This window comes from Marmota marmota, unplaced genomic scaffold (genome assembly GCF_001458135.2).
Source record: "Marmota marmota marmota unplaced genomic scaffold, marMar, whole genome shotgun sequence".
NCBI classification, from domain to species: Eukaryota; Metazoa; Chordata; class Mammalia; order Rodentia; family Sciuridae; genus Marmota; species Marmota marmota.
This window is the reverse complement of record NW_026000057.1, coordinates 8,091,025-8,107,472: the sequence shown is the minus strand read 5'-3', so window position 1 is coordinate 8,107,472 and position 16,448 is coordinate 8,091,025. Positions and strand designations below refer to the sequence as shown.

General features: G+C 36.1%; 1 protein-coding gene across 6 annotated transcripts in view; it reads left to right on the top strand.

Moving 5' to 3' along the window:
- Positions 1-16,448, top strand: part of Lrba (LPS responsive beige-like anchor protein) — a 607,623-nt gene that overhangs the window by 539,736 nt on the left and 51,439 nt on the right. For all 6 annotated transcript variants that reach the window (XM_048813495.1, XM_048813494.1, XM_048813493.1 and 3 more), the window contains one exon: positions 15,033-15,122. In XM_048813495.1, coding sequence (XP_048669452.1) covers positions 15,033-15,122 — 90 coding nt within the window. The remainder of the gene's footprint in view (positions 1-15,032; positions 15,123-16,448) is intronic.

Below are 16,448 nucleotides of genomic sequence, written 5' to 3'. Positions count from 1 at the left end.
ACAAAAGTTAATAACTAGAATCAACAAATGGGACTTACTCAAACTAAAAAGTTTTTTCTCAGCAAAAGAAACAATAAGAGAGGTAAATAGGGAGCCTACACCCTGGGAACAAATCTTTACTCCAATTACTTCTTTTTTAAAGTTTCTCACACTTCATCATTCTTTTCTGAATCCAGATCCCTTATAATTTCAAGTGTTGAGTATTATAACATTCTCTATAGTCTTTTTCCGCTGTGCAGTTTCTTTTTTCAGTGTACCTTGAAGAATTGAGTTTTCCCAAATTCTCCTTTGTGCAACCCTCCTCTGCTCAATGTCTTCACGTGGTCCCCAGTACTTGATAAATAGAGGCCAAATGCCAGGCACTGATGGGTTTTCTTCCTTTTATTCCCTGTCCTACTACCTTACACAGTGCTCCTTTTTTGTTCAAGCTGGTTTTCAGCCACAAATATCTGCCTTTCATTTCCTTTCATGCCACTGCTCCTCCTAGAATGATCACCCTCATCTTCAATTGTGTAAGCTCTGTCCCTCTCTTAGAAAGCCCTGCTTGAGTTTCACTTTTTTAGTGTAATATTCACCAAATTTTATTGCCCATTTCTACTTCTGACTAGTATACAGTTGAATCAGGCTTCCTGGTAAAGTTAACATGTGAGAGGGTAGAGAGCCTGTCTACACAGGTGCACTACCAGCGTCAGAATATCATGCACTTCCATGGGACACGACAGGGAGAAGAGTGCCTTACACTCAGTGCTCAGTCAGCAGCCGAGTTTTACCCAGTGCTGGTTATACAGCACGCGAGCCCAGAATCCTTGTGACTCATCTGGGATACCAGGGAGACAAAATCAAGATTGAGAGGAACACGGTTCTTGAGAGCAAAATGGGCTGTAGGGAGGACAGAGAGCCTCAATGGGAACACTGGTGTTGCTACTACAGGGACCAAATGAATCCCAGGGAAGCTCTGAAAAATGTCAACTGAAGGGAGTAATTCTCATTTCTTCAGCCTGACAGGCTAGAGTGATATGACAACCACTTCCATGTCTTGCTACAGCAGAGACCATTAAGGACAAGTAAGAAATTTGGGAGGATATATGTGATTTGAAAAAGCTCCTTAGGTAAATCTGTTTATTGTCCTCTTTTCAATTTTCCATGTGGCTTTCCATATAGAGAAAAAACAAATATAAAGGCACAGTGAGGTTTGAAATTGCAGGAAACCTACAGGTATCCTTACTCCTATATAAACTCCAGAAGGTGGGTTGGTAACAGGGTAGCCTAACAAACTTTGCCAAACGCCTTAACTATTTTTCATGAATTCACCTTCACTTACAGTCGAAGAGACCAGATGATCTCTTTTTAAAATTCATTTAATATGCAAAATTTTTATTATGGAATAGGGTAACAGATCCCCATCTACCCATTGAACAAATTCAATAATCATTAACATTGTTGGCCTTGAGTTGTCTTAAAAGGGACTCAGTCTAAGCAATGTGCTAGGTAGATTCATTAAAAAGTAAGACAGCATTCCTGCCTTTAAGCTATTTATTTTTTGACCTCTAATGCAAAATTATACTGAAAATGAAAATATACCACAGTATAAAAAATATAAACATTAGCTGTCAGCCTTCATATTTTTTTCAGAGGGGATAAACAGACCTAAGTTATAAGATATTTAATCCTAAAGCGGTAAATTTGTTCATATAACTTCTCTAATTAAAATCCTTCCATCCAAGTTCTTAAATTTGGCATAGTGGGGCAGTGTGAAGTTAGGCAGGTCCTGGAGACAGACTGCCTGTGATTAAAGCTGAGCAACACCACTCTGTAGCACAGTGATCTGGGGCAAGTTTCTTAACCTTCTGTGTTTTAATTTCCTCATCTAAATATGATAATAGCTGTAAGTATTTTATTGCATTGTTGTTAGGATTAAATAAGATAACATGAAGCACTGAGAACAGTTGTTGGCACATAGCAAGCCATAAGTTAAGTGTGTATGTTGTTACTGCTAGATAGATAGATAGATGTGTACATATATAAATATATAAATATATATATATACATATACATAATATACGAATGAATGAGACGTAACGCAGTGTCTGGTTGGTGTTAAGTATCAATGGTCATCATTAAGATTAATAATAATAGTTATCCAGTCTCTACTTATATTTCTAGTCTTAGTCCTTTCCAGTGTCCCCTCATCCTATACTGTGACATGCAAGGTGTCATACTGCCTTTTAAAGCCCTGCATATATTCTCTATTCCTCTTTTTTCTATTCCCTTTGTCTATGTTGCCTCCTTCTCATTCTTGAAGACCAAAGTCAGGTTCCTCTGGCCTCTGGAAGATCTTTCTTGACCTCCTCTAGACTGTTGCCATTCTTCCTTTATCATTCTCAGAGCAATGTGCACAAACCTACTTCTCTACTGCCTGTTTATTTAATATTATAAATATAGAATAATTATCTGTCCTGTTGCTTAGGCCATTAGTTTCTTTAAAAGCAGAGACTGCCAAGTATTTTTGTACTTCTGGGGCTTGACACATTAGTACGTGTTCAATAAATATTTATTGCATGAATGGCCATACAAGGCAACTTGATTCAGTAGGGTTACAGCTAAGAGACACATTACTACCTCCGTTACAAAGCAGCCTAGTATTGAATCAAACATTCCATTAAAACATTTCCACTAAAAGCTTGCTTTATTATTTAGCATTCTTATTCATCAATTCCCAATTATTTCTCTAAATAGCCTGTTACTACTTTGTATAATAAAAACTGAATTCAGCAGGCAGCATTCCAGATGTTGAAATACCCAGTAATAAAAAAGGCCATGCAAATACTTCAAGATATTCTAGTAAAACCACATATTTATATTTTATAAACAGCATCTCAAATATTACCCAGAGAATTTATTAATGGATTTCCAAATGGAAATATTATGAAGAGATTTTCAACAAGCTGTGTGTTCTACTGTTTTTTATGCCAACTATTACATACTTGCATGATTTTATAGCCATATATATGGGAAAAGCATATATAGAGAGAGGGGTGGGGGAGGGAAGGAATAGACACACACATGATAGAATGAAAGGAAGAAATAAAGAAAAGAATCAGAAGTAAAGGGAAGTAGTTTGGTCTTAGTGACAATGTAATGTTTGGCTTTGACTTAAGAAAGTCTTCGCTGAAGTAAATTTTTTAGTCTAGCTAAGGAAACAAGTCAACTCAGCACAACACCCAGTAATCAATAATAAATATTGTAAAATTTTCTTTTAAGATGGGAGTTAATATAGAAATAACTTAAACATATGGATGCAATTAATATATATGCTGCTTTTCTAATGCATACAACTTTAAATTTTATCCCCTTCATATTTACATCTAAAACCAATACTGGAAGAAGAAAATAGAAACGAAACAATTTAGTAAGAAAAAATATGCCATTAATATTTTAAATTTTTTTAACATTACTCAAATTAAGTTTTAGAAAGCTGTCTTAAAGATTCTAGTCTATCTCTTTAACAAGAAATGTTTAACAAGACTTCAAAGCTTAGATTTAATTCTTTAAATATTTACAGTCAGACCCTCTAGAGATTTGCACTGTGCTACACACCATAATGTTACTTGTGCCGGTTTTTCTTTCCTTAGCGCATTTGAACTTGAATTGGAGAACAACTTATTGGATATTTGGCAGTCTCCACTTATAGCTAACTAGCCACAGTACCCTTTGGAGCCACTGTTAAAATCTAGCTTTGATATCAGCAGATTGAAAAAAATGCATATCAAATGACCACTTAGTCATCATGTCTAAGTTTGTATTTAATTCCCACAGGACAAAAATCCTGATAACATTAACTGCTAAGGCCAACAGACAGGATACACAACAAGAACTGGACAGGATGGGATGAAATCCCCAGCAGAAAAGTATCTACATAGTGTGAGTGGTCTTGCTGGGTGACATCTCTAGCCGGGTTAAAAAAAAAAAAAGACGAAGTGTTATTTAAAAACATGTAGAAACCAGATTCCCTCTTCACCTAGGGAAAGAAAAACAGTTACTTTTTAGTAGTCAGAACAATATGATCACAATATTTTAAAAATAGTAAATAAACCTAACTCAAATTCTGTAAAAAAAAAAAAAATTTAAGGTTGAAATGTGTTCAGAGTGCTCTAGAAATATATATATGTATGTATGTATATAAAGTTAAACTCAATGAAGCATAAATGTAAAAAATAGTTTTTCAGGACTGGGGCTCAGTGGTAGAACGCTTGCCTTGCATGTGTGAGGCATTGGGTTCAATCCTCAATACCACATTAAAAAATAAATTAATTAAAAATAAATTAAAAAATAAAGATATTTTTTAAAAAATAGCTTTGGGCTGGGGATGTGGCTCAAGTGGTAGCATGCTTGCCTGGCATGCGTGCGGCCCGGGTTCAGTCCTCAGCACCACATACAAAACAAAGATGTTGTGTCTGCCGAAAACTAAAAAATAAATATTAAAAACAAATTCATTCATATCCATCCTCTCTCTCTCTCTCTCTCTCTCTCTCTCTTTTAAAAAAAATAGCCTTTCAGGGAAAATGTAATTTTTAAATATGTGGCTATGGAATATTTTAAACTTAATCAGATAGATTGAAGACCTTTTAAAGTTTTGGAAAATTAGACATAAAGAAAAATATTTTTAAAAATTAGAAAAGAATCAGATTGTTATGTTTTCAAATAAAAATTTCACTTCTAAGAATTTTCATAAAGAATTTTTGTAAAGAATCAAATGGATATAAAAAGATTTAGGTACAAAAATGGTTACTACAGAACTCTTTGTAACTAAAAATTTGGAGAAAAAAGCTACCTAAACAAACTATGATAAAGGAATATTAAGTATGTAGAGAACTATTACAATGTGTAAGTTGAGTTGAATACATCCTACATGAAAACCAGTTGACAATATACTGATGAAAGGAAAAAATCTCTGGTTCCCAAAGTATATAGAGTATGACCTCATATAAGTAAAAATACACACACACTCTCTGACATGGGTTATGTGAGCACACACACATGCATGAACACTTCATGTAAGGCCTGGAAGGCTATGTATCAAACCATCACCAGCTGTTCTCTATGGTGAAGATGAAAAGATTGGCAAAATAAAAATCTCTGTTATCCCCACTTTTGACGTCTGACAGAGGATGGATTACTTTTGAAATGAACAATAACAAATCCACTTCAAAAGAAATCCAAACTAAGAAAATATAAAAACCTTTAGAAAGTCTGCCAATATTTGATATGATTTTATGAAGTTTAATTTATCCAGTAACATAATAGCCAGAAATATATATTTAACCAGTTAAGAACCCCAGTAGATTAATTGGTCCAAAACTCGTCAATCATCTATGTATCTTGCCAATAAAGTTAATTTGGTCATATTGAGCTTACTTTCTAACTCATTTACTTCCATTGAGTCCTCAGTTTTAACAATATTTTTCTACCTTTTAAGAATTAAATATTTAGAAAGGTACCTACATTTTTAAAGTAAACAGTATGTTTTCCTCCAAACAGTACACAAAATACAGCAGGCACACACACATCATGTTCATAAAGAGTTCATAAAGAACGGAGGAAGAGCAGCTTCCAAATACAATAAAACTTATTTAAAAATTAAGAATGCAGTGGCAAAAATTCAGGGGGGTGTTAAAAGAAGGGAGAGAAAGGAGTATTTTTACCAACATAAAGGTAAAACATGAAGTAATTATAATTTGTAGATATACGCATAGTCCTTTCCATTGGTGCCTCGTGACTGAGCCCATGCATTCCAGGCACATTAAGTTGAGGCCCAGCTCAGCCTCACTACAATCTCCAGTTCTTGTAGCTGTCCATCTACTATAGCATAATCCCAGCTGCCAATCTGAAAGAAACCAGCTAGTCAGAGCAGACACAACCAACAGAAACAAATGTCACTCAATAATGTTCAGCAGCACTGTGCTCATGGATAATTTCAAACAGTATCTCTGTCTAGAACATTGATGTGCTCATTCAAAACACCTCCATCTCTGGCTACTGGAAATAAGTAGATAAAGCAGCTGCCTAGAAAAATAAGTGGAATGTTTTCAAAGGGGTTCCCAACACCAAAAGCAAACACAGTGAAAACATAGCAAAAATTAAGTCTTAAAACACAGAACAAAACAGGAGAGTTAATTTATTGCATTCTGAAGGTTAAAATATTTCTCAAAAACAAAATATGTTTAAACTATGTCATGAAAGGATGCAGTCATCTGGTCAGTCATTCATATGGTAGGAACCAAATAGTCTAATTTTCTCAACAGTGTTTGTGAGCACCCACTGTTTCAGACCACCGAATTGAGATCAAGAAAGGAATTAAATGACATGCTCCTTGGCTTCAAGAAACTTAAACCTCAGAGACAACACACACACTCACATATGTATATGCATTTCTCTTCCTCCCTCTCTTTTCCCCTCTCCCTCCCTCTCTCATTGCATTGGCAGGGATACAGAGAAGTTAAGACAACCAATTTACAGTTATAATATGATTTACCCCATATTTAAAAAATTTGTTCTTAAATGTTTCCCAAATATGAACAGAATAGAATTTCAGTTGTTTCTTTGTACTAATAATGAAAACTAAAAGCAATGATTAAATTACAAATAGTTTCCAAGAAAACAAAGTTATTATTCTGATAATTTATAAATCTGTCATACTGTCAAACATTTTATGTTGATTTTTCAGGTCTGTGCAATTTTTTATTCATCTTAACCTTACTGAAATGTTATATTTATTTTAAAATTTAGAGAACAAAATTCAGTCACTTGATCTGAGGCTATACTTCACATCCCAGTGTGAACAATGCCTAGAGGAAATGGGTTCATGATACAAAGCACTGGCCTGTGAATTCCTTGCAATAACTGAAAGGGGATTTTTAAAAATGCATAAAAATACTAGTACTTTGCTTTGTAGCCTTGGCTACATAACTTAGCTACTTATTTACTTCCTTAACTGATCATAATGAGTGAAATACAAAGATTAGCTTTACTGACAACTTTGATGCTCATTTAATTGACTAAGGGAAACTGTCTGATTATTGTGGTTTTGATGTACAATAATGTCTGGCATAATTTCATGGTATTTTTTTATGTAGGTTTTCAATTAAAACTTGACTAATCCTTACCGTTTATTTGGCTTTTCATTGTACAGTTCCTGCCCTGCACTGTGTCAAATGTGCCATCTGTGTAACACACTTCTGGCCAGAGATGCTTCAGGATTGTTTCTGGAACACTTGGAATTGTAGCTGCATGAAATTTAAACTTACTGCATTCAATACTTCTAATTTATTATATTGCTACAACCAATGTAATCCTGTTGTCCTGCACTTAAATCTTACAGCAGTCACAACAAAGATTCCTCCCTCACCTTCCTAAAACAGGCTTGTAGACAACTCCCCCAACTATTTAACCAATGTTAACAATGCTATAAATACCAATTGTGTTTATGCTTTTTGAAAGATTCACTGCGGCCAGTGTTCTGCAGCAGTGCTGAAGCCAAAATGAGCTGTTGACTCCCACCGTGAGAGTGATGGAATTCTAAGCCCAAAATGCTTTTCCTTGGATAAGATATCTGATTTGCTACTGCTGTCATGAAACTGGGGTCATGTAAACTTAAACACTGCTGCTGCTTCTTTTGGAAAACAGACCTTCTCAGGGTGATTATGAGTTGCTAAAACAGCATTTGGAAGGATAAATTTGGAAGAGGGAAAACCAAGCACTGACACTAAACATAGTTTGCAGGTTTGACTTTCAAGTTATGAGGCCCACTGCATACAGTGAGCTGTCTCCTCGCTCTCTCCCCTCTTCCCTATCCATCTGTGTAAATGGAGCTCAGATCCATTTTTTAGAAGAAATCAATACACTTAGTTAATTTCAGAACCCATATAAACATAAAATGACCTATAATTGTTTGAAAAATAAGGAGAAAATGATACTTCCTCAGGGAACATAGTTTGCAGAGCCAAGTGCGCGATGAAAAGACACAGACAACACTGCACGCAGGCCTTGGGGCAGCGACGTCCTCTGCTAATGCTGCTGTGGTGGATCTTTTTCAGCCTTTGGGCCTCCACCCTTCCTTTCTCCAACTCCCAGACACACCCCAGAATCAGCCCTGGCTCTCCCTGCATGAGCTCTGTGCTGTGTCTATACTTTTCCCTTCTATCAAAATCTATTATCCAATCCTGTTCACAGACAGCTGAACGATGGCAAAGGATTGTTTAAAAAAAAGAAAAAAAGATTTGTAACCAAATCAATGATCTCTAATGGCAGGATTTCAAGCATTTGTAAAGGGCAATGAATTCTGTGGCAAAGGCTTTTTTTTTCTGCATTTACCTAACCATATCACATAGGAACCACTTTAACTCTGGCATTAGCTAATGAACCCCAAATTGGGGGATAGAGCTTTTCATTTTTTACTTTTGATTTTGTATTATTTGCATTTTTATAGGTAACATATATTACTTTGAAAAATAAGTTTTGAAATCCTTTCGTGTTTGATTATACACACTCACATACCAACACACGTGCATATGCACATACACATACACACACTCAGTAATGAATCCAAAGATTATTCATAAATCTTAATCCTTGATGAGATTTATAATTAACTATGATATAAGTAAGATATTTTTCTCCTAAAGTAGAAATGTTCTTTTCTTCTCTGTCAAATACCATGAGGAAATGAATAAATAAATTCAAATTGCTCAAAAGTATAAAAGAACCCACATAGTTCAATGGGTTAAATAACAAAACAAAAACAAAAGTAAGAGATTGAAGGTTCTGTGATTTCTGAGTGAGACAAAAGTTAAGAAATTAAAAATCATTTCATCCTTATCAGAGTTTTAAGATCTTTTTACAGAGACACTATACCCTGGCAACAGTCAATGTCAAGAACACGGCCCAAACCCAGAAAGTGATCGCAGAAGACAGCTGGCACAGTGTATATTCATATTCTTATGTCACATATACCACTGGTGCAGATTTCCAAGCAGGGACGTTTTGCCTCTCAAAGTGAAAAAGAATTGTGGTTGTCCTCACTAAAATTAAAGAGAAACAATTTTCATAATACACAAAGAGAAAAATGAAAGAACTCTATGATCTCACTTACAAAGATAACAACCATAACATTTTAGGGGCCATACTTTCACTTTTCTTTAGCATTTGTATTTTATGTTTCATAACCTGATCAATTTTTCACTGTAACATGGCAAAATACATACAGACCTACAAAGTCATATGTACATTATATATATGTATATGAGTATGTATGTGTATATATATGATAAATGTAATTAATTTAAAGGTCAAATGTGACAGCCCAAAACAATAATATTAATAATAAAATTATCTACATTTGCTAATTAACTATACTTCCTTATTTACTATCTTACTACAAAATAGCTGCTAACCCTGAAACTTGTAGAAAACCCAGTTTTCCAAGTCCACATGGGACATTTATGAAAAATTAATAATTATGTCCAAGGTCAGTCAAGTTTCAATAGATTTCAAAGCACCACCTTCTTTAGTTTTCAATTAAGTTAAAAATTAGTAACCGCTTTGTTTTCCAAACTGAGTGTCTTCCAAAATTCATGTGTTAAAACTTAATACCAGAGGGGTGTGATGGCACATGCCTATAATCTCAGTGAAGGGAGGTTGAGGCAGGAGGATCACGAGTTCAAAGCCAGCCTCAGCAAAAGCAAGGTGCTAAGAAACAATGAGACCCTGTCTCTAAATAAAATAAAAAATAGGGCTGGGGATGTGGCTCAGTGGTGGTGTGCCCCTGAGTTTAATCCCAAGTACCCAAACAAACCAAAACAAAACAAAAAATTACAAAACTTAATCCCTATTGTGATAGTGCTAGGAGGTAGGGTCTTTTGGAAAGTGATTATGTCACTAGGTCGTGTTTTAAATGTCAGTAAGATTCTGATCATTAAAAAAGAATCAGAAGAAGAATCTATCCTTGACTGAGGAATGGTAGAAAAAAATTAATTTTTCCAACTCTCAGACATGTTCATGCTGAAACATGAACACAGTACACACAGATGGACAGCAGGCAGCAGTATAGATGGACAGTTCACAGAAGTGAACAATCGACTGGTTATGGATTTGGAAATCTTTCAAACAGAAGTAAGGTTGATGTCCAATAGAAAAATAATCCAGGAGAAGTATAGAATTTTTTAAAAAAATCAGAATGCTAATAAAGGATAACTTGTATCATTAATTTATGGGTAAAAAAAATTAGCAAAAGACAAAAAATAAAGGAACAGAGTCTAGTGCAAAACCATTGAAGTCACAAGAGAGAGAATGTGAAGAAATAGTTGTGATTAATATTGCAAACTGCTTCAGAAATCAAGACAAATGAAAAATAGCCAGTGAATTTTAAAACAATAGTAAGAATCTGGAATTAATGGTTGGCAATATAAGTTTGATTCAAGTTTTGAGTCACTGCCTTACAATCTTACTCCTTAATTCTCACACTCAAAAAAGCCCTTCCTATTGCATTATTTTACTGCCAGCAATCCAAGAGTTACTAAGAAGTAAAGCATTTGTGTCTAAGAATTCTACAGCCTTTTTAAATACCTGCATGAGTTGCAAAGAAAATTTATTATTATTTAATCTGTGATTATTCTATGTCAAAGAGACAGAATAATCAGATGATTGCCTTATGTGATGCAAAAAAGCCTTTTCCTCAGAGTGGCCAGTGATGTACCATTTCTGTTACAGTTGAATTTTAAAAAGTGTTTAAAAGAGGGGCTGGGGCTGTAACTCAGTGGCAGAGTGCTTGCCTCGCATGTGTGAGGCACTGGGTTCGATCCACAGTACCACATAAAAATAAACAAAGACAAGCTGTCTATGTACAACTATAGAAGAAAAATTTTTTAAAGACGTGTTTAAGGGCTGGGGATGTGGCTCAAGCGGTAGCGTGCTTGCCTGGCATGCGCGGGGCGCTGGGTTTGATCCTCAGCACCACATACAAATAGAATAAAGATGTTGCTGCGTCCACCGATAACTGAAAAATAAATATTAAAAAAAAAGAAGTGTTTAAAAGGGGCTGGGGTTGTGGCTCAGCGATAGAGCGCTTGCCTAGCATGTACAAGCCACTGGGTTCGATTCTTAGCACCACATAAAAATAAATTAATTAAATAAAGGTATTGTGTCCAACCACAACTGAAAAAATATTTTTTTAAAATGTGCTTAGGGCTGGGATTGTGGCTCAGCGGTAGAGTGCTCGCTTAGCACGGGCAGGACCCAGGTTCGATCCTCAGCACCACATAAAAATAAAGGCATTGTGTTGTGTTCATCTACACCTAAAAAATAAATATTTTTTAAAAAATGTGTTTAAAAGAGGAGATTGGCATTTTTGAAAGTTTTCTTATCATCCTGATCCTTTTCTTTTCTCCTTCTTTTGGAGCTGGGGGTTGAACCTAGGTCCTATACATGCTGAGCATGTGCTCTACCACTTTACTGTACCCTTAGATTCCCATATTCTTTTCATTTCAAAACAAAGTTAAGTGCAAACAGTACAGGTAGTATTAAGACCAATTGCATAACATTTATATCTATGATAAAGATTGACATGCTATGACGTCATTGTTCTTGGTTTCTCTATAGTTGGCATTATTGACCACTCTTGTTAGAACTCTCATCTTAGGGCTCTGATGTCACCCTCTACTGCTTTTACTCCTACCCTTCCCCCTGCCAACTGCCCTTTCTCTGTCTTCTTCATTCTTTCTTGACACCATACCCTAAATCTAAGTATTTCTGCAGGTTCAGCTCTAGCTGCTTTTGTGTGTGCATCTCATGTGTCTTCTTCCTGGGGCTCACCAGGGGTTTCAAGCTGTGCTCCTGAGCCCAGTGACTTCTCACAGTTGTCCCAGAGCCTGCTGAAGCAGAAGAGCCTTATACCTATGTTTTTTATGTACTGAGGTTCCATGTAAGGTTTTATTTCAAAAAAGAAATCATTTCTGCCACCTAAAAACATAAACCCATGTATAGCAAGAAGACAAGATCATAAACCATTGACTTAAATTTCTCTCTGAATGAATGACACCCAAATCAATACCTCTGATCTCTCATCTCAGAGCCAGTCTTGGGTTTTCTTTTGCACACTAGACTGCAGATTCCACATGTCTGATTTAAAATTTATTGTCTTTCTCCTGTCAAATTGTTTTTTCCCCCAACAAAAGCTCCTACTTCTGTTCATTTCTTTGCTGTTCTCTGAAGCATGCAAGTTTAAAAAATATATAGTTTTGTCTTTTTTCTTCATTGCTCAAAGTCATCAAGAGTCTCTAATACTTATTGAGCTTCCACAGACATGATTCACATATTCATCCATTTCTTCTCTTTACTGTAGTTTTCACAAGGTTTAAGATGTACAACTCCTTACGTCTCGGACTGTTCTCAGAACTGCCGAAGAAATCTAACTCTAGGCTCCTCACCCTGCAATATACTTTAAAATCCTGAGATAGATTTTAGTTTCCTAAAATAACATGTTCACCATCATCTTCCTATATACAGTCCTGCAGCATGTCTTCTTTCCCTATTTTAGTTGTGTTAAATGGAGATCACACTTGAGTCTCAAAACTAATGGTAATACAGCATTTGATTTGGTGCTGTGTATGTTCCAGGTACTGTGTTAAACACTTTATATGCAGTATCTATTTAATTTTCCAGACAATTCTATGAAGTAAATATTGTCATTATCTCTATTTAATGGATGTGAAACAGAGATTTAGCTTCTTGTCCAAATTCAAACAGTATATAAATGGCCAGGCCAGGATTTGCATTCTGAGCCATCTGACACCATAGGTCATATGTTGAAGCACTACATTCTCAGACACCCACTCACACCCCCACCCCTTTTTTTGGTACTGAGGATTAAACCCAGAGGTGATCTACCACTGAGGTATATCCACAGCCTACTTTTTATTTGTTGAGACAATACCTTGCTAAGTTGCCTAGTTTGGCTTCAAGTTTATATCCTCCTGCCTTATTGTGATGACACAATAAAGATCCTTTATAAACTCATCATTAGATTGTAAGTTTATACTTTTCTTGTGCTTATTCTCATCCCTAGAGCCTGGCATAGTACCTAACAGATAAGGAAACAGGATGGCTCAAAGTTTGAGAGTCTGAGCTCTAGAGGCAGGCTGCTGGGTATACGTTTCAAGTCTCCTATGTAATTACTATGTGACCTACACAAGATTACCAAGTTCTTCGTGCTCTATTTTCCTTATCTAGAAAATGGATGTAGTCAAGTGTTGACATCATAAAATTTAAAGATTAATTGATAGAAGATAGTTAATGATTTAAAAAAGTTTCTGGCAGATTGTAAATATTAAATGAATAGTTGTTGCTGTTAGCAGCCCACAGTGAATGTTTGTTCAGTGTACATTCAGGGTCTAATCTTGACTTTTAAATTCATATCATTTAGTCCTTAATATAATGCTGTGAGATAGGTACTATTATTATCCATATTTTATGGGAGAGAAGATTGAAACTTATGTTAAACAGCTTGCCTTAGATCACAGTTCGTAAATGGCTAGATACAGGATTTGAACTCGGCCCATCCTGCTCCCACCTCATCACTCAGCCCTCACACAGGTCCTTCCCAGTCTTTTCTGCTTGGCAGTGATCATAGAACATGCCTTAACGTACTGGAAGGTGGCATCGGAGCGATATTGAGCCTCCCAATATATTTACCCTGTTTCCTATGTCAGTAAGTGCAGAAACATTAAGATTTAATAGATATGTGTACTTAGTTCATGATCATTGAATGCATAAATAAATAAATACTATCATTGTTTCATGCAAGGTCCTTGTGCAAGGCCATTAGTGCTATTTTCATCCAATAAGAAATTAGTAAATGATAATGATTATTTTCCTTATGATTATTAATTGCCTGCAGCGTGAAGGTCATAAAGTGCATATGAAAACTGAAGACCTCCTTTCTTCAAGATTAAAACAATAACATGATGACTACATATTGTGAATTTGAGTTTCTTTCTTTTTTTTCTGAGAATTAAGAATACTGGACTGTATGGGGATGCTGAAACAACCCTTTTGTATATCTGCTTCCTTCTTGCCTTCACACATCCTGTAGTATTTATGCACTCAGTTTAGAGACCTCATGGTAAAGAAGACACGTAAGGGCTTTCATGGATCTTGTCTTTTAATAGGAAGAGACAGACATATACAAGTAAACAGAATCACTAAGGATTGTGATAGCCCCCCTGGCATTTTATAGTTTCCCATGATGCAGGAGTTGGAAAGTGGGCTTCTATGTTGGAGGACAGTGGCAGCCAAAACAGGGAAGTGCTTTGCAAAAGACGAGCATGCGCACGCACACACACCCCTTTCAGAAAGGGTGCACACAGGCTCCTTATGTTTAGTTGGTCCCTGGCTTAACCGTCTCATGCTTGGATACAACATTTGTTATTAAATAAGAAAGTTATATAATAATGTTATTTAGCCATCTAGGTTCAAAGAGACTGTTAACAATAATGCTATTTTTACAATAATGCAAAAGTTATACACATCAACCACTTTCACAGGTATTGCACTTCTTTTTTCCACTTTTCTGCTTCCCAGGATAAAATGGGGCCTAGAATCAAAGAAGCAATAGTTTTTCTGTCTACCTGTAAAAGACTAGCCTTTTGTCATCATAGATGTTGCAAGCAGAAAAACCAAACACAAGAAAACAGAGACGAAGCCAAAAAGGACAATTTCTGATTGTTATAGCTGGTTTCTGTTTCATATCACTGAGCAAGATGAGAATGTTTTGCAGAGTTTTATAGGAACAGCTTCCACAGTACTACAGGGTGACCTCACCCTCACTGCCCTTGCCAGGTGCACAGCCCCCTGTGAAAATACAGGTCAGTTTTCAACATGAAACAAGCCAGAAGTATGGAATGACATTTTCAGGTGGCAGTTGTGGTTCTAGTGCCTGTAATTAACACCTCTTAACCTCAGACTTGCCATGCCTTTTTCAGGCTGTCGAAGCTCAAATCCGAAGTTTTGGACAGACGCCTTCTCAACTTCTCATAGAGCCCCATCCTCCCAGAGGTTCTGCCATGCAAGCGGTGAGTGCCATTTTCACTCTGCTCTTTCCTGGCCTGTCTTTCAGACCATGCTTGATATTCCTAACAGTCACTCACTGTGCTTGAGGTGCTCCACCCCACCAGGGCCTGCTCTTATGCAATATGTGTTAACCCACTAACAACCAGCAAATGCCACTGCCTTCTTTTCTCGAGTCTTTGAGAAGGTAAAGATCTCCAGTATACTAATATGTCATCGGTTCGTGTTTTTTTTTTAATATTTATTTTTTAGTTTTAGTAGGTGGACACAATGTCTTTATTTTTATTTTTATGTGGTGCTGAGGATCAGACCCAGTGTCTCATGCATGCTAGGTGAGCACTCTACCACTGAGCCACAACCCAGCCCTCAGTTCATGTTTTGTGTTGCAGAATTAAGAGGTCTTAATTGTCACTTCTCCTCACTGTGGGAAAAGGACACCAGACCTAGGATTTGTTTAATTTTCTGATTGGATCCTATGAGTTTCTAGATTAGTTTTGCTTCTTTGATCATTATTTTACATTGATCATTATTTAACATCCCAATATATTTCTCAGGTTGGGAATTTTTAAACTAATTTTGATATGTAGGTATTGTTACTGAAGGTCAGGGAAGAGGTTGGTGGGGGTGCTTAGTATATCAAAACTTTAATGACTTAAAACAATGATTTATTTGATTTCTCATGATTTTGAGAGTTCTATTGGCATTTCTTCTGCTCTTTTCACCTTGACTCACCCACACTGGGGCTGAGTGGATGAGCTTCTTATTCCATGTGGACTCTCACCCTTTAAGGAAGTTAGATCAGACTCTCCCCATGGCAGAAGTTCCCAAGAAAATGAAGACAAAATCGGGAGACTTCTTGAGGCTTGCTTTTGAACTTATACATCATTTATGCCATATTTTGTTGGTCGAAGCGAAGCAAGTCAAAAGCCAGTCCAGAATTAGACTTGAGCTGCAAAATAACATGGTCATTCTACCTTTGTAGTTCCTGAAGTTTCAGGGAGAAATTCTTCAATGAGATGGGAAAAAAAAAATTGGCACAGTAACAAATCAAATTGCATGATTCTCATAAAAGAGGTTGCTCATTACTGGAGTTGCTCAATGGTAGAGCACCTGCCTAGCAAGTGAAAGAAAGAGAGAAAGAAGGAAATATGAATAATTTAAGATAAATTCAAATTCTGTGTTATGGCTTAAAGATGGCAGGATGTAACTGATGTGATTCTGCAATCTGTGTATGGGGTGAAGGTGGGAGTTCATAACCCACTTGAATCAAAGTGTCGAATATGTTATGTCAAGAAATTTGTAATGTTTTGAACAACCCACAATAAAAAATT